The sequence below is a fragment of the Pteropus medius genome, unplaced genomic scaffold (assembly GCF_902729225.1).
Source record: "Pteropus medius unplaced genomic scaffold, Ma_sr-lr_union100, whole genome shotgun sequence".
In the NCBI taxonomy this organism is placed as follows: Eukaryota; Metazoa; Chordata; class Mammalia; order Chiroptera; family Pteropodidae; genus Pteropus; species Pteropus medius.
In genome coordinates, this window is record NW_024351729.1 from 11,101,638 (window position 1) to 11,127,997 (window position 26,360).

General features: G+C 33.5%; 2 protein-coding genes across 8 annotated transcripts in view; both read left to right on the forward strand.

The window, feature by feature from the left end:
- The window catches only part of CARF (calcium responsive transcription factor), a 73,015-nt gene extending 71,969 nt beyond the window's left edge, over positions 1-1,046 (forward strand). For all 6 annotated transcript variants that reach the window (XR_005648999.1, XR_005648997.1, XR_005649002.1 and 3 more), the window contains one exon: positions 872-1,046. The gene's annotated coding sequence lies outside the window, so the exon portion shown is untranslated. The remainder of the gene's footprint in view (positions 1-871) is intronic.
- NBEAL1 (neurobeachin like 1) overlaps positions 1,008-26,360 on the forward strand; it is a 128,383-nt gene continuing 103,030 nt past the window's right edge. For both annotated transcript variants that reach the window (XM_039844472.1, XM_039844473.1), the window contains exons 1-5: positions 1,008-1,147; positions 16,747-16,838; positions 17,381-17,542; positions 19,783-19,864; positions 20,412-20,539. In XM_039844472.1, coding sequence (XP_039700406.1) covers positions 1,097-1,147; positions 16,747-16,838; positions 17,381-17,542; positions 19,783-19,864; positions 20,412-20,539 — 515 coding nt within the window. In that variant the 5' untranslated portion in view covers positions 1,008-1,096. The remainder of the gene's footprint in view (positions 1,148-16,746; positions 16,839-17,380; positions 17,543-19,782; positions 19,865-20,411; positions 20,540-26,360) is intronic.

Consider the following 26,360-nt stretch of genomic DNA (forward strand, 5'->3'; position numbering starts at 1 on the left):
GATGTCGGACTGCGGTGTCAGCGCAACCCCCCCAACGTGAGCGCGGTGAGGGGGAGGGTGTCGGAGGTAAGAGGGGTCTGCGTGGCAGAAATGGGAGGGCCCCGGGTGCGAGATGATGAACGTGTTGTAGAGTGTGGGGTGGCTCTGTGGGGGCGAGGTTGGCCCGGGTGTGTCTCGGTGCGGTCCTGCGGGGGTGGGTAGCGGGTCAGGAGACGCCGACCTCGCATTACCGCATTTCCAAAGCTTCTTAAGTTTGCCTCCTTTTCGGTTGTCTGGAATGCGAGGAGAAAATTTAAAGATCTCCCAGAACACTTGGAAGCTTTCTTGGGGTAGTTTCCTTGTGGGTGCGTGCGTGTTCCTTTCTTCCTGGATGGAGAGGTAGAGGCCAGGTGGACAGGTTGATTTTCACTCTCTGTAGATTGTAAAAATAAACAAACCAGGAATTCCTCACCCTCCGCCCCATGCCCTGCCCCACGACACAACGGCAAACATTCCCAGCAAGTTTAAGAAACAGACTAGAAAATTCTAAGGGGTTCTAAATGTCAGAAGTAAGTGTGCTTTTTCTTTTATGTTTATAGAAATTAGATGAGTGGGAACGTCGTGTTGCTGCTTATTATCTGGACGCCTTTTTAGTTATGTGTACTCTTTTGAATTTGCTCTAGAGGATTCTGACTTTATATTGTTGTGAAATATTGTGTTGGCCGTAATGTTTTCCTGAAACACAAGTTTCTATGAAATCTTATCTTTCAATGTAAAAGCTTAGCCTGCTGTATGTACGTGGGAAGGAAGTAGATAAATCTCTAGTTCTGATAAGTCTGAAAATTTTAGTATGACTTTTTCTAGCAAATATTTGCATATTTTTCTTTCACAGATTTATTTAATTGCCCAACTACCACTGATGAAGTTGGAGTAACTGCTGAAACCGAATTTTATTGACCAGAAGACAGTACGTTTGTATGACTTCTTTTTGTTTTCCCTACTGCTTTGAGCTGTACTGTAATGGCTGGAAAACTTGGAAAATAAAATGAACATGCTGTGGTCTTGAACATAATTTTCTTTTTTGAGGAAAAATTAAAGTGCCAGAGTGAAAGCCAGAATGGCATCCAGAGAGAGGCTCTTTGAACTTTGGATGCTTTATTGTACGAAGGTAACTGCTTTCTTTTTTATTTCTAAGTTTTAAAATACTCATAAAATTTTGTGACCGGCCTATTACCACTTTATTTAATGTATAATAGGGTATTTATTGGTAGTCTACAGACACGGGATTTTCTGTTTTTCACTTTTTCAGGTTTGAACACATGCACAGTATTGGCCTACTATTAAAAATTGGGTGTGGCTTTTATTGGATATTTGTCTTCAGTGATCTCAAAATTATATAAGTAAAATAATGACCTTAAAAGAAAAAATAAAATATTTTAATTTATCTTAATGCTTTTTTTCTCTCACAAGTGGGAAGATATATTTTTACAAGAAGGGCATTAAGTTTTTACTCATAATTAACCTTTTAAATTGTATACAAAGATTACTGATTATATAACAAGGTTATTGATTTCAGGTTGTTACTTTAAGCTTGCCATGATGTTAGCACCTTGTGAGTATTGTCTTATTTGATCCTCACAGCAATCCTGTGAGATGGGTATTGTAATTATCTGTTTTTATGGATGAAAAAACTGATGCAGAGGTTAAAGGGACTACTGAGTAGCAGAACCGAGCCTGGAACTCGGTACTGCCTGACTCAAGTCCATCCATTACTTGATATTTTTCGTTTTGTCATTCAAAAATAATTTTCTCTCTTTGCCTTTGTGTGAATTATTACATGTTAGCTTTGACTTTAGATTATTGGAGGAGAAAGGTACTGCTTAAAAACGTCTTTTTAAGTGAGGGGGCTACATTACTGCTTTGAAGATATTGGCAAGGGTCAGAGAAACAGCTTTAATCTACTAAAGTTACTTAAGTCTGTGTGGTGAAGTTCTTAAGTCTCAGCTTCCATTTCTGCATTATTCCTTTGGACTCCTTTTTTATACTTTCAGCTCTGCAAAGAACAAGTTATTTAACAAATGATCTCAGTTACATATAATATTAAATTTTAGAGGTCACACTGGAATTTTCTTTACTTTTCTGGTTTGGTATTTCTTACAATTACCGAAGGACATATACTCTGAAATGTTTAATATGGATTTTTAAAATAGCTTTTAGTCTTGTGTAATTTAATGCCAGAAATGTCTTTTATAAATAGGCTACTCTTTCGATAAAAAAAGGAATCCAATTCACCAGACACTTTTGACAATAGTCACTAACACACGTTAGCTAAAATTTAAATATAAATGCATAGTAGTTTGAAAAAGATTTATTTAAAAATACATCAAACTTACTAGGCTTTACTATTTTCTGAACGACAAAAGGCAAATGGGGTTACATTGTCTTATGTTGTTTCTAAGTTGAGTTCATGTTTTAAGTGACACACGCTCCTTGAAAAGATATAGTTTGTTGGCATACAGAGAATTTTATTCTGAATGACGAAATATAAATGCGATTCCTTACTCTTCATGAAAATCTAAGTCATGAAAGCCCTTCACAGTCAAATTTTGAAGCCTATTCTTGAACAAGAAGATAAGTTCCATTTTTATGTTTAAGATTTAAATCATGTGTACACTTAATAAGATGAAAAGTTTTTTCACCTTTTTTAAAAAATTGTTACTTAAAGTGATTTTGTTTCACCAGTTCATGAGTAAGCTACTTTAGAGCTAGACAACTTTCTTTCCTGCAAACACCTTTATTTCAAGTAGCTTTCAAATATACATCATAGATTTAATACTTCTGCTCCCTAATGAGGATGATTACCCAATAGCCAGTTTTTCATAATTTCTCTCTAGCTTTATTGCTCTCGCTGTAGCATATAGCCTTCAGCCACCCGACCTTTTTTTACCACCTAATTTTTGAGACCCTTTTTTTACACCTTTGTTAGGTTTTACACTACTTCAGGACTGCTCAGATCTTTTAACTTAATTAGCTCCAAATCGGACCTATTTCTGGGCTTGTAGTTGTAGAGTCTAGTTTTGGTTTTACTGCTGTTTGTTTTGTGACCTTGAGCAAGACTTACCTCTTTGGGTCTCAGTTTTCTCGTTTGTCAAGTAGTAATAGTGTATGTGGGCAGGAAGAATGGCTTGTCTAACTCACCATTAAGATTTTCATTTGTTTTGAATTCTGAGGGACATTGAATTTTTTTGTCCTTATTCTGTTGATTATCATTCAGAACTTTTTAGTTCATCTTTTTTTTCAAGATTTTATTAAGGAAAATTTCAAGGACGTACAAATAGAGAAGATACTTTAGTGAACCCTTTTGTATCTGTCACCTTCCTTCAGTAATTATCAGTTTGTGTTCAATAATGTTTCATCTCTAATCCTCCACTACCCCTGTCTTATCCGTGAATTATTTTAAAGCAAATCCCAGGCAACATATGATCTTATTCATAAATATTTAAAATTATATCTATAAAATAACTCCTCTTAAAAATATAATCACAATATGATACTTCTTTAAATCATCAAATATTTAGTCAGTGTTCAAACTTTCCTGGTAATATCTTAAATGTTTTTATTTTTCTGCTGTTTGACTCAATATTTAAACAAAGTATAAAATTGTATTTTGTTGAAATGTTAAATCTTTAATCTATAGGTTCCCACTCACCTCACTTTTTATTCTTTCTATTTGTTGAAGAAGCCAGGTTTTGACATAAGAATTTTTCTCAGTCTGGGTTTTGCTGGTTGAATTCCCTCGATTTAAATTATTTTTTCTTCTTTACTGATACTTGCAAATTGGAAGATCTAGAGGCTTGCTTGATTCATATTCTGTTTGGTGAGTGAGGCTAGAATGATTTGGCTAGAATGATTCGACCATCAGTGAGTTTTGCCTATATGCATTAATTATTTCATTAGGAGTTTGCAAAACTGTGATATCCAATCCTATCATTTCTTTATTAGTTGAACATACATAGAGAAATGTTCCCTCATCAATTATGTGATGACAGTTCCTTAAAGGGAAGGAAGAAATGTTTGATTTTTCTCTCTCGGTTTTTAGAATAAATTGATTTACTAGCATCCTTCCAAGGTGACCAGTTATTTTTCTTGAGTATCAAGATCATCTTTAATGATTAAAATTTAAACACTGCTTACTATTTTGCTATTATGCTATCCATACCAAATGTTGTATGCACACCTGATTAAAGAAGATGACTGAAGAATTTTGAAGTTCTGTTTCAGAGTATTAAGATTAAGGTATTCTCTTTATTTGCCACAGTGCCTACCTTCGCACAAGTGTTCTACAGTGGTTTAGCAATAAATCAATATTAAAATACCTCATAGTGTTTTTATGTAATGTGATGTTTTAAAAGTTGCCATTGAGAATTATAAAAGTTTAGTAGGTGTTTAAATAGGACTATATTGGAAATAACCCTTGAGTAATAAATACTGTTCTGTAAAGGAATACTAAGAGCATATATAGATTTCTCTTCTACCTATTAGTCTGCGATCAGTTGCAAGCCTAAATGTTAGTGATTAAAGTCCTTTAAGTAGAATTAAGATAGATTACTGGTTCCAGTTTTTAGCAGATGGGTCCCCACATATTAAACTCAAGATTTGAAAAGAATTTGGGTAAAAAAAAAATCTTCACAGTTTGTTTTTCTAACCAAACTATTTAGGTCTAACGTTTCACATTCTCCTGGTAGGTATAGGATTTAATTGCATTGTTAGAAACATTCATCTTATAGTAAGTTAACTATTTGTTAACCCCACCTAGTTATTACATATTATAGGCAGCATAATTTCTCATCACTCAACATCCTTTCTCTGTAGATTCTGTCACCAGTGTATAAGACTACTAATTCCAATTATGTCACCTGAAATTACTTTGTCTCCAAATATTCATGCCCACCCAGGGTCAAGGATTTCATTAACAGTGCATTCCATATAGCTCTTATAAGTTAAACATTAACTTGTACAAGTTTAATCTTGTATTGAGTTTAGTTCAGTAGTTAACTACTACTGCTTGTCCGAACATATTTTTCTCAAGTATAGAAGACAAATTGACTTACTTTTTAATATCTAAAGATTTTAGTTTATATTAGCTCTTAGGCACCCATTATTCCTTATATCTTTTGATGTTTCGTCAGTGTGCTTGTAAGAGAGACAGTGTTGAGAACAATTTTGGTCTCTACATTATCATACAACTTTTTGGAAATCATATAATGCATAGAACAAGACATATGTATCATAAAGTCCCTATCTCAGCTGCTCTCTTTAGATAGAAATAAAGGCGTATTTCTGTTTGTCATTTAGCCTTTTGGGAGTGCTACAGTTGGTCACCACAATATGCAGAAGAGAAACTGAGCCTATGAGAGGCTTATCAAATTCTTTGATAAGATTGTTATTTTTGTTCTGTCTAGTGGAAAGTATCAAATGCGTTAACTCTGTAAAAAGATACAAAGTGACTCAAAAGCACGACATTTTGAAATGTGCGTTAAAGTTCATGGTTCATTTTTGTCATTAGCTGGTTTATTTTGGGGGAAATTCATTTTACACTAAAAAAACTTGTGGAGCTACAGAATTAGAGCCAAGATTAGTCTACATCTGCTTCTGATCTTAAGGACCTGAAAACAGTTTATCTTATTTCTTTATATTTTAGTTTTCTCATCTGTCAAATGGAAAAAATAACTATTTTGCATATTTCTCAAAGTCACTGAGAAAAAAATGAATTGATTTTATATAAATGCATCATAAGGGTAAGAAATATAAAAATGTAGTCTTTAAATGTAATTATTAGTATTTAAAAAATACATATATGAGTTCCAGAGTATATCATGATTGTTTTCATTTTGCCTTTATATTGTATAATGATAGAGGACAATATGTTTTTGTCTTTTGTCAGTAGAGATGATGCTGTGCTTATAAAGTCTTAATTTTTAATCTATTTTTGCTTTAATTAAAATTATTTTTGCTATAATTAAAGCATAGAATTTAATTATACTAACAATGATTTGAGATTTTTTTTTTCTAAACCAAGTTTGTTTTGGACCTTGGTGATGCTCCATTTCCTGCTGTTGCCCTTTGTCCTGCTAAATCTGGAATATGACTGAAATAGATAGTTTTGCAGTGAGCTCAGAGTAAACTTCCTTTTCAGAATAAAAGTTTGTTTCATAAAGAAAATATAGAGACATTTTATTTGGATAAACAGGCAAGTACCTCTTTTTATACATATCGATTCGGAAAAAAATAGAAGGAGTGAATTCTAATGAGAAAATTATAATTCATTTGTTCAATTTTGGTCATAATCCTAAGTGAAGCTTTTATTAAGATTCCCCAATATACATTAACCCTTATAATTTAATCCACATTTAGTAAGTCTTGGTATGTGCAGAAATGGCTTTTAATTTTCTGTGGCTTAATCATGACTGTGTATGTAAGGAAAGTAATATTTGACACTCTAAGCAAAACAACATCTTTAGCAGCTCAGTAGTAGTGGTTACCAATTACATCTTATTAGTAAATTAGGTATGAAAGCAAATTAATATTTTATATCTATAGACATAGGAGTAGCCTTTTAGTAAAGGAATATTACCTTTGTGGTGTGACTTGAGCTTATGCACTATAAAAAGTTAAGATGTATGAAAATTTCTTATTCTTTCCTTTTGGATATCAAAATTTAAATTTCTCTGGTAGAAGGTGGAATTGATAGCACTTAATGTGTAGATGTGGAACATGTGGGAAAAGGAAGAATCTAAAATAATATTTATGGTTTTGTTTTGGAAAGTAGTACTTGTTCATCCCATTCACCAAGTTAGCTAGCACAGGTTCACTAGGTTTTCAGGTAAACATGTGAGTTTTCAGTGCCTGTAGGACATCAGGTAGACATACACCCTACCAGATGGAGTCCAGAAGGGTGGTCTATGCTGGAAATAAAGATTTGAGGATTATCCTGGTGATAATTATTGAATAATTATTATCAGAGTGAGAAAGAGAAGAGGATCAAAGTCAAGGAGTTTAGGAGAACATGATCATTTAAGAAGAGGATAGAGGAAGGAGAATTTGTAAGGAGTCTGAATGGGAGGAGAACCAGGAGTGAGTGGTTGCTTCAGAAAGTAGAGGGAAGTTATAAGGAAGGGAGTAGTCAGTAGTATAAAATTCAGTGTAGCAGTAAAGAAAAGCATTATGGTGCATGTATTGGATTTGACAATTAAGAGATTATTGTTGATTTTAGCAAAGTAGTTCTAGAAAGAATAGAGAAAAAATGTAAAAATAAGTTACCATTTTAATTTTTAAGTTAAATTCAGTAGACTTAAAGTTACTGCTATTAGAGTTTTCACATGTTTACTCTTGATTTTACTACTTATCCGGCCAAGTTCCTTTATTGGTCTGTGTCCTACCCATGACATGACACTATTGTACAGCATCTGAAAATTTTCAGATTGCCAAGAATCCATCTGTAATTTGAAAAATACTGCTCTACAAATTAAACAATCACTGATGATCACTTTGTACCAATGCACATGTGATCACTGAAATTAAATAAAATACTAGTTACAAGATAGTTAACTCTAATATGCTTAAATTAATTTAAAAATTAATAGAAATGTTAACACAAACTTTAAAAATTCTTGTATGGAATTTATAGACCTATAAAATATTTCTAATAACCCCCCAGTGTTCTTGCACCTCAGTTTCATAAACACAGACTTGATCAGTATCTGACATACTGCTGCAGCTTTGCCTTTTCTTTTCCCATCACAAAATTACTTGGGAAATTTACTACCAAGGTATAAAGAATTGGGACTAAAAGTCCAAGCTACCACAGTCATATTTCTTGGTTATAATTATTCCTATCACTCCTGTAATATGATATCTACTTCTTGTCTATCTTAAGAACTCAAAAGTATTATCCAGTCACAATATCAATTTTGAAACCCATGATGTGATATATATATCAGGTCCAATTATGGTTTCTATTCATACTAAGACCTGTGACCTCAGAAGACACTCAATATCTGTTTCCTACAAAAGTAACACATAGTGGTAAAACTGAGATAGGAAAGCCACAATCAAGATTCTTTAAAAAAAAAAAAAAAAGAATGAAAAGTGTATAGGAGGCACCGGTCCATTTTATGCATAAAAATGTATAGACTTGTCATTTAGATTTATGTTCTAAGAAAAGGTAGTAATGATGTCTTCTTTTATGCTGAGTTTTAAAACAAATATATAAATTAATTATAGAAAATTTAGAAAATGCAGATATGCAGAAAGAAAGTCAAAATTTCATTTCAAAGATTTTAAGTTAAAGTATTTTATGGATGTGATTAAAAAGTCTGTGTAAACTAATTACAGTTAACTACTATAAATTATTAAGATATTAAATTTGAAAAACTTCAACCTGGTATGAAACTTGAATATCATTTTAAACTTTTAAGCTCCATTTAAAAAGTGCCAAGGTTATATTTAATTAATACATGTATAGTGCTTTTGTTTTCTAAAGAATTCACTTAAGTTCGACTAATTTTTATTGGGTGCCTGTTGTATGCACATGCTATTTACTATCATTTTACTCTTGAATTTTATATTTTTTCTCTTATTCGATTATTTTTTTTAATTAATAAGCTTTATTTTTTAGAGCAGTTTTAGGTTCATAGCAATTTGGAGCAGAAAGGAGAGTTCCTGTGTTTCCCTGTTTTCACATATGCACAGCCTTCCCTGCTGTCGACATCCCACACTGACTGACTTCCCAAAAACACTTGAACCGGAAATTTCTTTACCTGTCCACTGCATGAAACTCAAAGATGGACATAAAATTAATGCAACAAGATATATATTGTACCTAATATTCCAACATTCAAGATGTTGGCTTTTTCAAGCTTTGCTCATTTTAACTGTGAATTTTCTACACTATATTGATCAAACCTGAGACTTCATTAATGTAGTTAACTGAATGAAGAGTTACTTAAAATTTAAGAAATACCTAAAGTAACATTTGAAATATTTCTCACTTAGGACTGGTATATTCTAAACCTGTTTTTATACTAGACCTGTATTAGAATACTGCTGCTTTTTTTGTGTGTTAAGATGGCTTCCAAACCTTTCCTGGATGTAACAGGCTTTCCTTTCAACAAAATTTATACCTTTCATCCACTTAAAATTGACTATGACTTCATCTGAGGCATGCTTTTCCAACTAGAGTCAGTTTCCCACTTAGGTTGTAGGCCCAGATGTGAGAGCTAAGGAAAGATGAATGAAGTCAAAGTCATCAGGGGTTGCTTAGTTGAAGAGGCAGCATTTGATCAAGGTTTTATAAAATGGATAGTAGTTTAATCATCACAGAAGACATTCCAGGTATGTATAAGGCATGACCAAAAGTACAAAGGAAAAATGATCTTAGTATAGATTTTCATTTTGGTAAAAGGCTAGGTTGTTTCAACCAGCCCTGCTTATGAAAATCACTTAAAATTCTGGATGAAATTTAAGAAACAATAGCACTGAAAAGCTGGCAAAATGGTAAGGCATTGTAAGGCAAAATCTTAGTGAAATAAGGAATTTAGGTGGAGAATGGAAGATACTTTTCCTGGTGAACTTGAGCTTTTGTTATGTGGCCTTGCAGGTGAACAGAAGTCAAAGCCAAGGGTCTAACCAGAGTGAGAAATCTAATAGATTTTCTCTTACTGTCCCTAAAGGTGTACACTGTTGCGATAATGATTAACTAGAAGCAAGCCCACCTTACTCTCCCACCTTCACTTGGTAACTTCAGAGAAAAGTGCCTTGTATAAAGCAGAGCACAGAGATGAAAAGCTTCTGAGAGGATGTTACCACAAATTGATTCTTTGATGGATTTGCAAATCAAATTCCATCTTTCCTTCTAGGAAAGATCCAGAAAATCCCAAGTCATGCAGACTAGACTGGTGCTTGGTATGAGCAAATGCAAGTCCTTCTGGAAGAGGAAACCTTTAGTGTAGATAGAAATATTTTTTTCAAATTGCAGATTAATGCTTTAATTCATGATTTATGAATCGACCATACCGTGCTCATTGCTTTGAAATTTCATCTTTCCAAGGGATTTGGCAGATTCTCTTGTCTTCATTTGCTTTGATTGACATGATAGATAAGTCTTTTTGCATGTATTTCAATATCTCAATTGAAACTTAGCTGTTACGTAGCAAGACAACATAAAATTATGATCATTTCTACAATAATGAATATTTATATCGTTAATGTTAAATTATACCGTTTATCTCTTCATGTGTTTCTGTATATACAATAACTTCATTTTAGTGCTTGATCATAGTATGATTTTTAGAAGACATTTTCAAACAACACACTACATTCTACCAATTATGCACTTAAATCTAGCAAAAGGACGTCAATATCAACACCTTTTACCAGGTTTGCACTGACAGTGACAAGTATATCATAACAGCAGCCTCTCTAAGAGCAATTATTGGACACATTTTGATTTCAAAGATACCAAAATGTAAAAAATGTATCTTAGAGTCAGGGAAATATGATATTTAAAAGTGACTTAGCAGTTTTAAAAAAGAAATAGAATGCTTAGAAATAGGAAAAACCCAATAATAATAATTAAAAGCCAATAAAGGGGTTAATATGAGTTTAGACAGCTGGAGAGAATGAGAATTGTCGGGGAGATCACAGAATTCTTAAAATATACCCTAGGGAAGGCAAAGAGGTAGAAAATATGGAAGGAAGGTTAAGAGATAGGAACGATAATAAGAAAAGGTTTTACATGTTTAATTGAATTTTAAAAAGAAGAGGAGAGGGAAAATGAAACAAATATATTATTTGAAGAGAGTACAGGTAAAAGCTTTCCAGGATTGATGATAGTCCAGTGAACCTCAAGGAGAATAAATAAAACAAATTCCATACCAGGATACATCATAGTAAAACCATAGTGGTTTTGCAGGAAACCAAAGAGAAAGAGAAAAATCTTAAAAACTGCCAGAGGAAAAAAAGTATCTTCAAGAGGATGACAGATCAATAGCTGATTTTTCCATAATAATGATGGATGGAAGGGGTAATGAATTGTTCTCTTTAAAGAAAAGACTTGCCAATCTGTAATTTCTAACCAAGTGAAAAGATTTCAAAGAGGAAAGTGAAATAGAACCATTTTTAGCAAAACAAAAACAGTTCAGTTCACCAGGAAAATACAGCAATTTTAAATGTTTGTACTTTATAACATAATCTTAAAGCAAGCATTGACAGAACAACAGAAAAATGGACATAAAGACAATCATGTAGTAGGCTTATAAAAAATTTAACACGTTTTAGTTTTTTAATGTACCTTTCTCTGTAGTTAGAATGAATAGACAAAAATTAGTAAAGATACAGAATTAAATAAGAAATTGACAAATTTGATGTTAGGGATTTATGTAGAACACTATACCCAATACACATTCTTTTCAAGCACGTGCAAACATTTCTAAAAATAATGATGTAACAGGCCTTAAAGCAAGTTTCAACAAAATCAAGTGCTCAAAACAATAGAGTATGTTTTCTGATGTGAATGGAGTTAAGAAATCAGTAGCAAAAAAGATTTTAAAAAATGTTTGGAAATCACAAAATACACTTTTAAATAAACCTTTGATTAAAGAACAAGTACTAAAGGAAAATTAAAACTTTTTTTGGAACTGAATGGTAGAAGTGCTGCATTTTAGAACTTGGGGAGGGGCAGCTACAGCATTACTTAGGAAAATTTATGACTTTAAGTATGTTAGAAAAGAAAAGGCTAAAAATTAATGAACTAGTCATCTGTGGTAGCCAGCCTTCAAGATCCCCACCTCCTGGTATTTACACCCTTTTGTAATCCTCTCCTGCCTTGTACCATGTTTCGTCTGTGACCAAAGGAATTTGGCAAAAGTGATGATGTGTCATTTCCAAAATTAGAAAAGACACTGTTGTTTCCATCTCAGTTACTCTTTATTTTCCTGGATCATTTGCTCCGGGGGAAGCCAGCTGCTATGTTGTGAGCAGCCCTATGGAGATGCCCATGGTGTGAAGAACTGAAGTCTTGCCAACCACCATTTGAGTGATGGGGAAAGTAGTTCCTCAAGCCCAGTCAGGCTTTGCTATGACTGCAGTCCTAGTTGATGTCATCCTTGCAGTCTCATTAGAAACTCTGAGCTAGAAGAAACACCCATCAAAGCTGCTTCTGAATTCATGACCCTAAATTATAAGAGAATAATTGTTTAAGCTCTTAAATGTAATTTGTCTAGTTTTTTATGCAGGAATAGATTATGAATATATCATTCATTTTAAGAAAAGAACAAAATAAACCCCAAGAAAGTAAAGGAAATTGTACGGTTTTTTCTGCAATGTGGAAATTCTCAAATTTATTATGTTTATCTTTCAATTGTTGCAGGAAATTTATAAGAAAGTTGACATTTATTAAGGGATATGTTTAATTTTAATAAATCATCATATAACATCTTGGATTGAATAGCATTAACACAATCTGTATCTGGATATAGTCTTAAGAATCTTGAAGTAAGATTGAGAGTAAATAGCTCTTTTTTCTGCAAATCTTTCTAATAGTCATGGTGGTATCATAGGAAATTTTAAAGTTTATTGCAGAAATTACTCATAATAAAATACTGGATGTAGGAAATATTGCTCAGTAGCTTCTAACGTCAGATATGTACCTTCCAAAGGACATATATAACAACACCTATGTAGTATTTTTTTGTCAAAAAAAAATTGAACCTAAATCTGATAGTCTCTAGATTACTAATTCATAAGAAATACAGAAGACTGAGTAACATAAGGATATACAGTCAGCAAAATCTCTGTTGCGAGACATACTACATCACAAATGACTCAGTGTCTTCGACAAATAAATTAGGGCAAAAAAGAAACGTAATAGCAACCTGTAGGTTTAAAAAGACTTTGGATACATCAGCCAGTTGTAATTTATGGAATTTATTTGGGTCCTGATTTTATCAAAGGCACTTAGGAGTGAATCAGGAAAATGTGAACACTGATATTAAGTAACTACTAAATTTTTAGATGTGATAATATTGTCCTGTTTTTAAAAGATGTCTTTTTAGGGACATATGTTGAATATTTGTGGATGAAATGAATTCTGGTTTTGCTTCAAAATAATACAGTTGAAGATGGGGATGGATATAGGTGAAAGAAGATTGATTATGCATGGTTTGATAATTGTTGGAGTTGAGTCATTATACCATTCTCTTTTATGTATGTTCAAAATTTCATTGATAAAGTACCTTTAGAAAGAGCAGACATTAATGAAATAAACATAATGGAAAGGACCGACCAAATGAAAAGTAGGTTCTTTAATAAAATTATGAAATTAAGTCAGAAAGATAAGGTTTGTGGTTATATAGGTTTTGGAAATTGCATATATATTCACGCCTTCCAATGCCATTTACAGGCATATTTCATCTCAAAGATAATATATTATTAAAAATTTTATTTAACTTTGCTTAATTAGTGCTTCTCAAACTTGATTAAGCACAACCATCTTTTTCTTTTTTAAACTGATCCTAGCTTATCTCTTACCCTCTTTTTGTCCATTAACCTCCATTTTGTTCCTGCTCACGGTTGAAATACAGTGTAGTAGAAAGAGCACAATTGGATTCATATATCATCTTGCAATTTAAACCCAGCACTATTGATTACTAGCTGTATGATTATGGATAAGTTATATATCCTTAATTTCCCTTTTCTAACCTTTAAAATGGGGAAAATGAAACCTTCTGGATAGTCATAATAAGTAAATGGGAAGAGATAGGTAGATAGGTAGATTTATATAGATTGTCTATATATGTATATTTTAATGCCTGCTATAATACTTAGCACATAGCAGGTGGTCAAAAAACTAACAGCTTTACTGCTTACTAAATGAAACATTTCCAAATTTGAGTACCATTTCTTAAAGTTGCTTAGCTTCCTAGGAGAACTCTGTAGTTGCCAAACACTTAGTAGCCCTGACCTTTAGATTTTTAACCAGATACTATAGAGTTCCTAAATAAACTATGAGGAGAACTGCATTAATTCTTTATGGCATTGTGAGACTGTTTTGTTTCTGACTTTTACAGAGAGATAACTCTTTGCTTTATTAAAAAGGAACAATGATTAGGAAAACTCCAGCTACTTTTATTTCTGGAGTCCTATCCTGAATGGATAAATGAATGAACAAAGGAAAGAATGACATACTGGTTGGAAATGACAAAAGCAAGTAATGAAACCCTTGAGAAAATTTCTCACAAGATAGTTCTTTTTCTGAAATATTTCCATCTTATTTCTCAATGATGATTTAGCTTGTGGCAATTTACGATCTGATTGTGGAACAGTATATTAATAGAAAAACAAATACACAAAAGGTCAGCAGTCTGCATATTCTGGGAACATTCTTTTAGGAATTCTGATTTGTAGTGTAATGCTTTTATTTTAGGGAAATAACTTACTTGAATTCCCTTTATCCAAGAGCAGTTTCTATTTAATGACAAAGTAAGACTCCTAAGTATCATATTGAAATTGACTAGCATAAAGAAATGTTAAGGAGGTAAAGGAAACAAATTTAAGCATCATTTTTAGGATGCAGTTTATATTTAAAGTATTTCTGATGAATCCATTTTTTTTTTCAAATCAGCTTTGAGACTTACAGACCATAAATGCACAGATTTTAAGTATAAATTTGATGAGTTTTTATACAAGCAAACATTAATGTAATTACCACCTTAATCAAAAAATAGAAAATTTCTGTTACCAGGGAACGTTCTCTTTGTGCCCTTTGGTAGTCATTCTTCTGAAAGATAGACAATGATCTAATTTCTGTCACTAGAGCTTGCTCAAGAACTTTGTATAAGTGAAATCATACAATGTGTATGCTTTAATGCCTGACATCTTTTGCTCAACATGTTTTGAAAATTTTATTTGTATCAATAGTTCATTCATTGTTTTGGGGGATTAGCATTCCACTGTGTGAATATAGCACATCAGTTAACCTGTTCATGGAATTTTGGTTTGTTTCTAGCTTTTAGCTATTAAAAATAAATCTTCTATGAACATTTTTGTGCAAGGTTTTTTGTGGCTATGTTTCACTTCTTTCGAGAGGAATGGCTGTGCTATGTGGTAAATCTATCTTTAACTTTAAAAGAAACTGCCAAACTGTTTTCCAAGTGATTATACGATTTTATACTCACACCAGAAATGTGTGTTCCGATTATTCTACATCTTTACCTACACTGGCTATCGTTAGTTTTTTTAATTTTAGCCATTCTAGTGGTTGTGTAAGGTTGTTTCATTTGATTTTAATTTGTACTTCCCTGGGTAAGTAATGATGTTGAGCATGCTTTTGTGTGTTCTTTAGCCAGTTGTGTATCCCCTTTTGTGAATTGTTTGAGTTTTTTGCCCCTTTTTAAAATTGAAGTATTGGTTTATAGGAGTTCTTTGTATATTGGTATAAGTCCTTTGTCAGATATTTGTACTGAGAATATTTTCACCTGGTATATGGCCTTCTCATTTTCTTAATGATGTCTTGATGGGTAGAGGTTTTTAATATTGATTAAGACCAATGATTAATTTTTTTTTTTTTGGTTTGTGACATTTGTGTCCCAGGTACAAAATCTTTGTCTACCCCAAATTTGCAAAGGTATTATCTTACATTTTATTTTAAAAGATGTTAGTTTTTATGTTTAGGTTACTGATCTGTCTTTGATTTTATTTTATTTATGCATTTTATATTTCTTATTAATTCATTGAACAAATATTTATTGAGCACTTGGTCAGTACTAGGCACTGTTTTAGGCACTCAACAATAAAAGGTCACTCATGTGGGCTCTTAGATAGTCCTTGCACTTGTGAAGCCTACATTCTAGGGGAAATGACAGGTTAATTAATAAATAAGTAAATTATAGAATATGTTAGAAGGTGAGAAGTAGTTATGACATGGACAACAAAATAGGGTAAGGTAAAGTTAGTAAGAAGGTTTGCAATTTTAAGAATGGGTGGTAAAATTAGGCTTCATTGAGAATGTCGTTTAAAGAGTGACTTGAAAAAGATGATGGAATTAGCCATTCAGCTATCTGAGGGAAGAGTTTATGGATGAGAAAACAGCTATTACAAAGGCCTTAAGATGGAAGCATGTCTGGCATGTCCCAGTAACAGCCAGCAAGCCAGAGTAGTATAGGGTAATAGTGGATAAGGTCACAGAGGTAGGGGAGGGAAAGTTGTTTAGAATTTTATAGGACATTGTTAAGACTGTAGCTCTTTGTGTGAGTGGCAAAAGCAATTTGAGGGTTTACTATACTTAATACACATTTTTTCCCCTCTCTTTAATTTCCCCCTCCCCCCACTTCCACCCCTGACCTATAGATGTTGCCATCTCCCCTTAAGAATTGGATCTCTGAAGGCGGGGCATCTCCTCCCGCAAGCTCAGGGCCCTGCACGCATGGCCTGGCTCACCTAGGGTATGGTCCATGGCTCCACCTGGGGTCCAAACCCAGGACCTTCTGCATGTAAAGCAGACATGCTAACCACTACACTATGGAGCCACCCGTTAATACACATTTTAAAACAGGACATATGTCTTCCTAAATATCACGTAGAGATTTCATTTTATTGCCTCTTTAGATTTGTCAATTTATATCTGCTTAATAGGAGTAAAAGCTGTTTCCCCTCTCCCCCTACCACCCTTTGACAGGTACACATAATATTCTAACTGTTTTCTTATTTCAGAAAGATCCAGATTACCTGAAGCTATGGCTGGACACTTTTGTTTCTAGCTATGAACAATTCTTAGATGTTGACTTTGAAAAGCTGCCTACCAGGTATACAGAAACACTTAATTTCTTACTCTTTGGGTGAATTTGTTACGTTTTGGCACAAAAACTTCATTGGTGACATAAATAAGCTTGGCAATTATGTGACACACATGATACTCCTGTGTAACCCTGCTCTCATGGCAGACATCATTAATTGATCACAGAGTCTTTTTTGCTGTACTGGATTTGGCTTATAGAAGCCTCTTCTCTACTTTGGTGAGCCATTTGCAACTAACTGGGTGTCCTGCAATTCTCTTGAATTCTGACACTACCCAGAGTTAGCACCAGACCCCGGAAGTTAATGGCAAAGTCCTCCACAAGACTGCCTTTACTTCAGACACTGTTTGCAAGTTGGGGAACCACCCACACTTCTGACCAACCAGCTGTTAATTTGGGGGTTCTCACAACTCCATCAGTTTCAATAATTTGCTAGAATATCTGTAATAAAACAGATTTTTTAGGATTTGAGCTTAAAATTCAGTTCCTTTGTGAAGTATTTTCTTCCTGTATTTCAACACTCATCTTATTTTGTTCCCTTTGTATTGTAGGGTGGATGACGTGCCTCCAGGAATATCTTTGCTTCCTGACAATATTCTGCAGGTTCTGAGGATCCAGCTACTATACTGTGTTCAGAAAATGGCAGATGGGTTAGAGGAACAGCAACAAGCCTTGTCAATTTTGCTTGTCAAGTTCTTCATTATTCTTTGCAGGTATCTGGTACAAATAAACTAGTTGTCTGTTTTAAATAGTTATTACCAAAATGATAATGTATTTATTGATTATTAATGGTGTTTTTATATGGAGCATTAAAAGATAAGTGTACCTTTTGCAATAGGCTTGTGGTTTTATTATATTGGAAAACCTTCTAGTTACAATACATAGTTATTGAAAGATTCAGCCAAGACAAAAATAAATTTGCTTTAAAGTGATGACAATGACAGGCATTTTGACCTAACTCAGAATTTATTGCATTGGTATTTTCTATGTAGTCCTTGTATATACAGGCACACATTTTTACTGCTATACATTATCATTCATTCATTCATTCATTTATTTATTTTTTATGGTGCCATTGGTTATTGAAATCCAGTAAGTTTCAGCTGTACACTTTAACAGTAAGGCATATATATGTTTACACTGTGTATTCACCTCCCGTAGTTAGATTTCTTTCTGTCACCACATATTTGACCCTCTTTACCCTGTCTACCTCCTCCCTCCTCCTCACCTCCTACCCTCTTGTAACCACTAGTCTATAGTCCATGTCCATGAGTCTCTGTTTGTTTGTCCTGTTTATTTGTTGCTTTTAGATTTATATCCCATATATAAGTGATATCATGTGATTTTCAACTTTTTCTGTCTGGCTTATTTCACTTAGCATGATTATCTCGAGTTCCATCCGTGTTGTCACAAATGGCAATATTTCATCTTTTCTTATGGCTAAGTAATATTCCATTGTATATATGTACCATAGCTTCTTTATCCAATCATCTATCATAGGGCACTTCAGTTGCTTCCATGTCCTGGTCACTGTGAATAATGCTACTATGAACATCAGTGTGCAAATATCTTTTTGGATATGGGTTTTCAAGTCTTTGGGGTAAATACTCAGTAGAGGGATTGCTGGATTGTATGGTAGATCAATTCTTAGTTTTTTGAGGAACCTCAGTACTATTTTCCATAGTGGCCGTACCAATTTGCAGTCCCACCAGCAGCGTATGAGGGTTCCTTTTTCTCTGCATCCTCTCCAACATTTGTTATTACTTGTCCTGTTGATTATAGCTATTCTACCAGGTGTGAGATGGTATCTCATTGTGGTTTTGATTTGCATTTCCCTAATAGCTAGCGATTTGAGCATCTTTTCATATATTTGTTGGCCATTTGTATGTCCTCTGGGGACAAATGTCTGTTCAGGTCCTCTGCCCATTTTTTGATTGGATCATTTGTTTCGTTGTTGTTATTGAGTCGTATGAGTTCTTTGTATATTTTGGATATTAAGCCCTTATCGGAGGCGTTGCTTGCAAATATATTTTCCCATTTGGACGGTTGTCTCTTTACCTTGTCGACAGTTTCTTTTGCTGAGCAGAAGCTTTTTAGTTCAATGAAGTCCCATTCATTTATTTTTGGTTTTACTTCCCTTGCCTTTGAGGTCAAATTCATAAAATCCTCTTTAAGTCTAAGGTCCTTGAGTTTCGTTCCTATGTTTTCTTCTATGCATTTTATTGTTTCAGGTCTTTTATTTAGGTCCTTAATCCATTTTGAGTTAATTTTGGTGTATGGTGATAGACAACAGTCTAGTTTCATTCTTTTGCAGGTGGCTTTCCAGTTTTCCCAGCACCATTTATTGAAGAAGCTTTTCTTTCTCCACTGTATGTTTTCAGCTTTTTGTTGAAAATTATTTGCCCATATAAATGTGGGTTTACTTCTGGGTCTCAATTCTGTTCCACTGGTCTGTGTCTGTTTTGCTGCCAGTACCATGCCATTTTGATTACTGTCACTTTGTAGCTCTTGTGTGCAGATCCTATGCTCAGACGTGCTAGTATGCAGCTTGCGTGTTTTTTGTTGAGTTTTAGATGTTCAGCTTATTGTTGTTTCAAGGAGAGAGACTTGAGGACGTCTCTGACTCCGCCATGTTTCTCCAAACCCCTAAGAATATTCTGATTTTTTTCTCTTCTGTTTCTACTTTGTGATATTTTCCAATTTTTCTATGATAAATAAATGCTAATCAGCATGTGTGTCTTATATATTTTCTCTGTTTATAGTGTATAAATAATGCTTGAATTGTGTTTCATATTTTCAATGAGAATGCAGTTACGTAACTATTGATTTTAAACTAATAACTGTCATTTGTATTTCATTTGCCAACATGTATTTTCAAAATTCAATCTAAATGAGCATATTTTTTTCTCACTATTCATACATAATAAATATGCATGTGTTCTTTTTTTCACAGAAATCTGTCTAATGTAGAAGAAATTGGGACTTGCTCTTATATCAATCATGTCATCACTATGACAACACTCTATATTCAGCAAGTACGTGTGAATTAATATATTCCTTTTTGTTGCTTTACTGAGTAACTAGGCTTTACTTTTTAAAATATAGTTAATAAAGTTAAATGTTTTTAGATGACAGACAGTAATTGAGTATAGAATTAAAAATATTGGTACAGTATACTTCAGACATCTTACATATATTATTTAAAAGTAGAGAAGCAATTATCATTTTGTTTTAATTAAAAAATTAAAGTGTTTTATAAATGGCTTTAAAATGATAGTTGTTTTATGTATTTATTATTTATTCATCAAATATCTCTTATTGAAAAGATATTCAGTTTTGGAAAGATGTTTGGTTATTCATTGGAATCCCTTCCTAGAAAATATATAAAATTCGAGAGGCTAGATTTAGTCCATATGATTAATCAACTACCTTTAGAGTAGAACGGAACGTAGGCTTATTTGAATGACAGTGTTTATTGTTAGATGATGAATGAAACATGTAGTCCTTTAATGTAGGTAAGAATGTTATATACAGTTTAATATTTTTAACTAAATATAATTTTATGATTAACTTTATTCTCAGTTAAAAAGCAAAAAAAAAGAGAAGGAATTGGCAGATCAGACATCTATCGAAGAATTTGTGATCCATGCATTAGCATTTTGTGAAAGTTTATATGATCCATATCGGAATTGGAGGCATAGAATTTCAGGGTATGTCTTATAAATCCTAATTTTTCATTCAAAACCTGAATGTCATAATATGTGCAATTTTTCAAAGCAGGTCTATTTCTCTATGAAAACAGTTGGTAAGATGTGTATAAGACAACCCTTATCTCTGTCTCTGAGGTAGAGAACTATGTTCTAGGTAATGAATTCATGATAAATGCCACTTCCAGAACTTTTATTTTGTAATGCAGTTGAATGATAACAATCAGATAGGAAAATGTCAAAGCACAGTAGCCTCAAGTAGAGATTATATATTCTTCAAGGAAAGTTCTCTGTTTTTAAAGCATATTTCATAATTTGAAAATGATTTTTTAACAATATTTTGTCTTTATTTTTAATTGTGGAGCTTGTGTCAATCAGGGTCAAGTCAGGAATACAGAAATCATACTAGTATTTTAAAAGATAGAATATAATACAAGAAAATTGTTAAATAGGTATTAGAGAATTGGAAAAACATGGGGGGACACTGACGTAGTATGAACAGTAACTTCAGGAAGCAGCTACTTCCCTAGGGCTATGGGAACAAAGGGAAGAGATTGGAGTTATCAGAAACTAGAGGTTTGGAGAAGAGGTCCTATTGTGCTGGGCTTGGACCTCTGAGGAAGGAGCCTTGTTTAGCTGATGTGGGTATTGCTGAGCAGCCCTAAAGAGGCTGGTTCTGAGATTACCAAAAATAAGCTGAAGACAGGAACCAACTACAAATACTACAATTAAGAACTGTTGTCTGGTAAAAAATAAGAAATAAAGAATCAATTCCTTTTTTGCTCTTTCAATCTTTCAGGCTCCTTTTAGTACCCACTATTGGTGAACCCAACAGTGGGGTAGCTGGAAAGAGATAAGTATAGTTTGCAGAGCACCTCTCCCAGTATCACAAAGCAGATAAAATATAGGATGATGGGTTCAGAGGTTAGTAACAATAGCATAATTACCAGTGCAGAGTTAAAAGAGAAGAGTTTTAAACTCATATGTCTTTTTTAGCTGTGGATATAGAATAGGAAGATTGGTACCGTCACCCACAATTGGGCCTCTTTTTAGGTTTCCAAAATCTGCTATACTTTCAATCTCAAGATTTTTCCATTTTCATTTTCAATTTAACCTAACCCACTTATAAATAATTTCTGCTTTCTGCAACGTTACTGAAATACGTGGTTTTTATAGGCTTTTTAGGGTTTTAGGGTAGTATACCCCATTTTGAATAGCCAGCATGAATAGCCAGGTGAAGAATTGATATATTTTTAAATAAATATACTTATCTAGACTATAGAGTAATTGTTGTTTATGTTCTATGTAGTGATATTTTGTTGACATAATGCATCCTTTGTTAAAGCAAGAAGAAGTGGAATAACAGGAACAAATACTCCAGTTATTACATATAACAATCTTATCTGCTTATTTATACATTTGCTTTCCTTTTTGCATTGAGAGAAGTTGTCTTTATTAGGGTTCTCCATAGCAACAGAACCAGTAGAGTGTGTCTGTTTGTGTTCAGAAAGAGTTTATTATAAGCTATTGCCTCACGTGATTTAGAGGCTGGCAATTCAGTTCTGCAATGTGGACTGACAGGCTTGTGCCCCAGGAAAGTCCATGATGCAGTTACATTCTGAAGACTGGTAGAGAGCCAATGTTGCATTCTCGTCCAAAGGCAGTCAAGGTGGAGACCCAGAACTGTTGATACAGATGAAGTCTGAAGGCAGTCTGCTGGAAAATTAATTCCCCCTTGCTTGGAGAGGCCAGTCTTTTTCTTTACTCAGATTCTCAACTGATTGGATGAGGTACTTTCTGGAGGACAATCTTCCTTATCCAGAGTTTACCAATTTAAATGTTAATCTCATCCAAAAACACCCTCCAACTTGACACATAAGATTAACCATTACACTATCATAATACTTTTCTTGACTGTTTATTAATAGTAAGGTATTAATGACGTTCTGAATACTTTCTTTTCTATTGAGCTTTAATATGTCTCTTTTCCCAGGGAGACAGTGCTTTGAATTTTCCTTGACAAAGCTGTTTTATCAGTCAGGGTAAGATAGATTATGCTGCAGTGACAGTAAGGAGTTAGAATAACAAAAGTTTATTTCTTGTTTATGCTGCCTATCTAACTGGTTGGCTTGTAGCCTCTAATTGCCAGTCACTCAAGATCTCAAGCTGACAGCACAGCATATAAGGTTTTGCTAGTTAAACCTCGTTAGTGAGAAAAGAAAGCTCTGAAATGTCTCACATTGGCAATTTAATGTTCTTGTCATGACACATGACATATCATTTTCATTCAGAACTTACTGTCCAGACTAATCATGTCTTCATCTACCCCGGTGAGGCCAAGAAGTTAGTTCTGCCTTATGACTAGAAAGGTAATTGTGGAAATAATTGGCAAACAGCACTGTCACTGCTCTGCCCATGCACTGCTCAGGACTGCTTAAGATTCAAAGAGGCACATAACAGTGTTCCTTTTGTAGCCTTTCTACGTATTTAGCACTTTGGTTCTCAACTAGTTAGTGTTCTCTCTATTTTGACATTTATTCCAGGGAGTACTTAAGGATATTATGTCTCTTCTTCTCACTCTTGCTACTTCCTCAGCGTCCACTTTAAACTTGTCAGTAAGGGCAACTCTAAGATAACACTTTAAATTTGAAACTATGACAGTTTTCTTTTACATAGTAAAATATATACAGGAGGGGAACATAAGATCAGACTGAAAATGACAGAGGCTTTTAAAGGAATCCTTAATAAGAGCAAAATGAATTTTAAAATGAGAGGAGAGAAGATATAAAAAGATACACCTGAGAACAAATTAAGACAAAAATTGGTAATTGAAAGCGAGAACAACTTTCGAAAGCTAAAAACAAGAAAAATTTAAATATACTATAGAAAGAGAATTCTGCATATGTAAGATGACATCAAGAAGAGGAACAAAGAGTAGAAGAATGAGTAGTGGCATTTCGTGAATGTGTGCAATATGTATGCCAGGAATTATGCTGGAAGATGTCCATGTATTCTCTCTAATAGACAACAATTTTGCTGGTAATAGTAACAGTTGCTTCAGAGGTAAACAGTAAAGCAGGGATTTAGAATTGGGTTCCTTTGGCTTTTTTGATAGGGAAAGAAAACAATGCAAATAAATTATGTAGTTAGCAATCTATAGGTCATGGAAGACCTGTACAAGGTCTTTCTAGCAATAACTTATACCTTATATATTAATCTGGCTCTGAAGTTAAATGGAAATTTGGAATGTATATTTTTTCTTATTTATTTTCGCTTGTTGCTTACCAAAACAGGTAAAACAGATTAAACAGATTTAATTAAAATTAACGTAATTCCAAATACAGAGCCTTTAAAAATTTCTTGTTTGATGAAACAAATGGATGTTTACATATCTCTATATGTAATTTGATTTAATTAATAGATTTGATTAATATGTTAGCTGAATTCTCTTTGTAGAATCTCACATATTTAGAGAGATTTCCTCAAGTAGAACTAAAGTATAGGGAGAGAAATCTTCACTGAAAATGATTTACTCATTCAAGCATTTATTTGAAAATAAATTTATTGAGTTCCTACTTTGTGCCCAGTGCAAGTTCGTAGGACTCATCGTCTACCCAGAGAGAAAAATTATTTAATTATATGAAGTTATGCCCTTAATATAGGCTCCAACTGGTCAAACCTGGAATAAAGTATGCATGAAAATAATTAATTACAGTAAAGAATTAGAAATTATTGGGGGGAAAAAAGGAATTTATAAGTCTATACCAGTGATGATAGATAGATAGATAGATAGATAGATAGATAGATAGATAGGTAGGTAGATAGATAGATAGATAGATAGATAGAAAGAAAAAAATAAAAAGAAAGGAAGAGGAAAGGAAAGGAAAAAGGAAAGGAAAGGAAAGGAAGAAAGAAAGAGGAGAGGAGAGGAAGGGAGGGGAGGGGAGAGGAAGGAGGAGAGGAGGAAAGAAAAGGGAGAAGAGGGGGCTTATGCTTATAGTAGAAGGCCAAATGTCAGTTAGTAATTATACAGGGGTTGCTAGTGTTGGGGAAAAAAAATCAGCATTTTGCACACATCATGGGAAAGATATGGATCAAGGTGCTAATTTAGGCAGAAATTTTGATAAGGGCCGTGATTTTGCATGGTTTAAAATGTTTCCCCACAGATTACATATTTGTTGCAAAGGAAAAATTAGCAACTTTTATACATTACTAATAGTATATTGACTAGATGATCAAAATTAACATCATCAGTGAGAAGCAGGTGAACATTTGTGCCTCCAACTGTGCCATTCAAAGAAGGACTCATCATTGCTTTTATAGTATACCAGCCAAGAATGAGTAATCTGAATCTAATTGTATGGAAACATCAAGCAAACCCAAAGTGAACATTTTAATGAATAAAAGGGAGTGGGGTCAGCATTCTTTAAAAGTGTCATAAAGAAAGGCTGTAGAAATATTTCAGATTAAAGGAGGCTTAAAGAGATGTGGCAACTAAATGCAATATCTGACCCTGGACAGTTGTATGGGGGTAGGGTGTCGGGTGGTACTGTAGCAGCGATCCCCAACCTTTGTGGCTCCAGGGACCGGTGCTCCTATGAGAATTTTGTGCTCCTATGAGAATTTAATGCCTGATGATCTAAGATGGAGCTGAGATGGTGATGTTGGCGCTGGGAAGTGGCTGCAAATACAGATGTAGCTTCACTTGCTTGCCTGCTGCTCACCTGCCGCTGTGTGGCCCCATTCCTAGCATTACCACTCTGTGGCTCTGGGGTTTGGGGACCTCTGCTATAAAGGACACTATTGGGTCAGTTTACAAAACTGGATTAGGAATAGTAGATTAGATAAATATATTAATGTTAAATGTATTAAAGTTTATAACTACACTATGCTGTTATTTAAGACAATATTCCTGTTCTTAGAAAGTATTCACTAATGTGTTTAGAGTTAAAAGGCCAGAATATACATAATTTCTCCTTAAATATTCTGGCAAATATTGTATGTCTGAACATGTGCATTTATAAATATATACGTACTATATACATAGGGAGAGAGTGAGTAAACGATAAAGCATTTGGGATAAAATTTTAACAATGAACCTAGGTAAACTATATTTGAAATTGTGTTATTTTTATTCTTTCAACTTTTGCAAGCATTTGAACTTATTTCCAGATAAAAATTTAAAAATTAGGAAAATGATTATGTCCTAGGCATGATGAGATTATAAAAAAATAAGCACAGAAAAATTGGGGGAACATGATCTTAGAAAACTGAGATGTAGACAGATCTTTTGCAGACCTCTCAGAGAGCTGTTGATATGTATTAGCATCTGCTAAATCTTAGGTGCTTGGCCCTAATATCAGATAATAGTGTAGCAACCAAGTATGTCATGTTCTAAAAATGGTATAAGACTAAGTTGATTATTAGCTGTTCTGTATCAACCTATTGAAAACATATAATAATACTACTTGTGCTTTAATATTTGTTTTATAATAGTTTTCACCCTTTTTATTTATGTTAGCATATTAAATTTTCTAACACTTATAATGGAAATTATGTTCATATGTTACTTCTAATACAGGGCCTTTAGAATGAGTCAGTCATAAATTGAAAGTACATTTTCAAGTGAGAATGTTTATTGTTTGTAGCATAGGCTGTTTGGATAGGATATATCCTATCTATATTAATACCTTAATTGATAATAAGTGTGCAAAATGTAAATCATCTTGTGGAAAGATGTAACCGAAATATAAATCAAATTTCATTTTTTTTTTAATTAATTTTTCTACCACATGACTGAATTTTTTTAAAGATGTAACTAAAT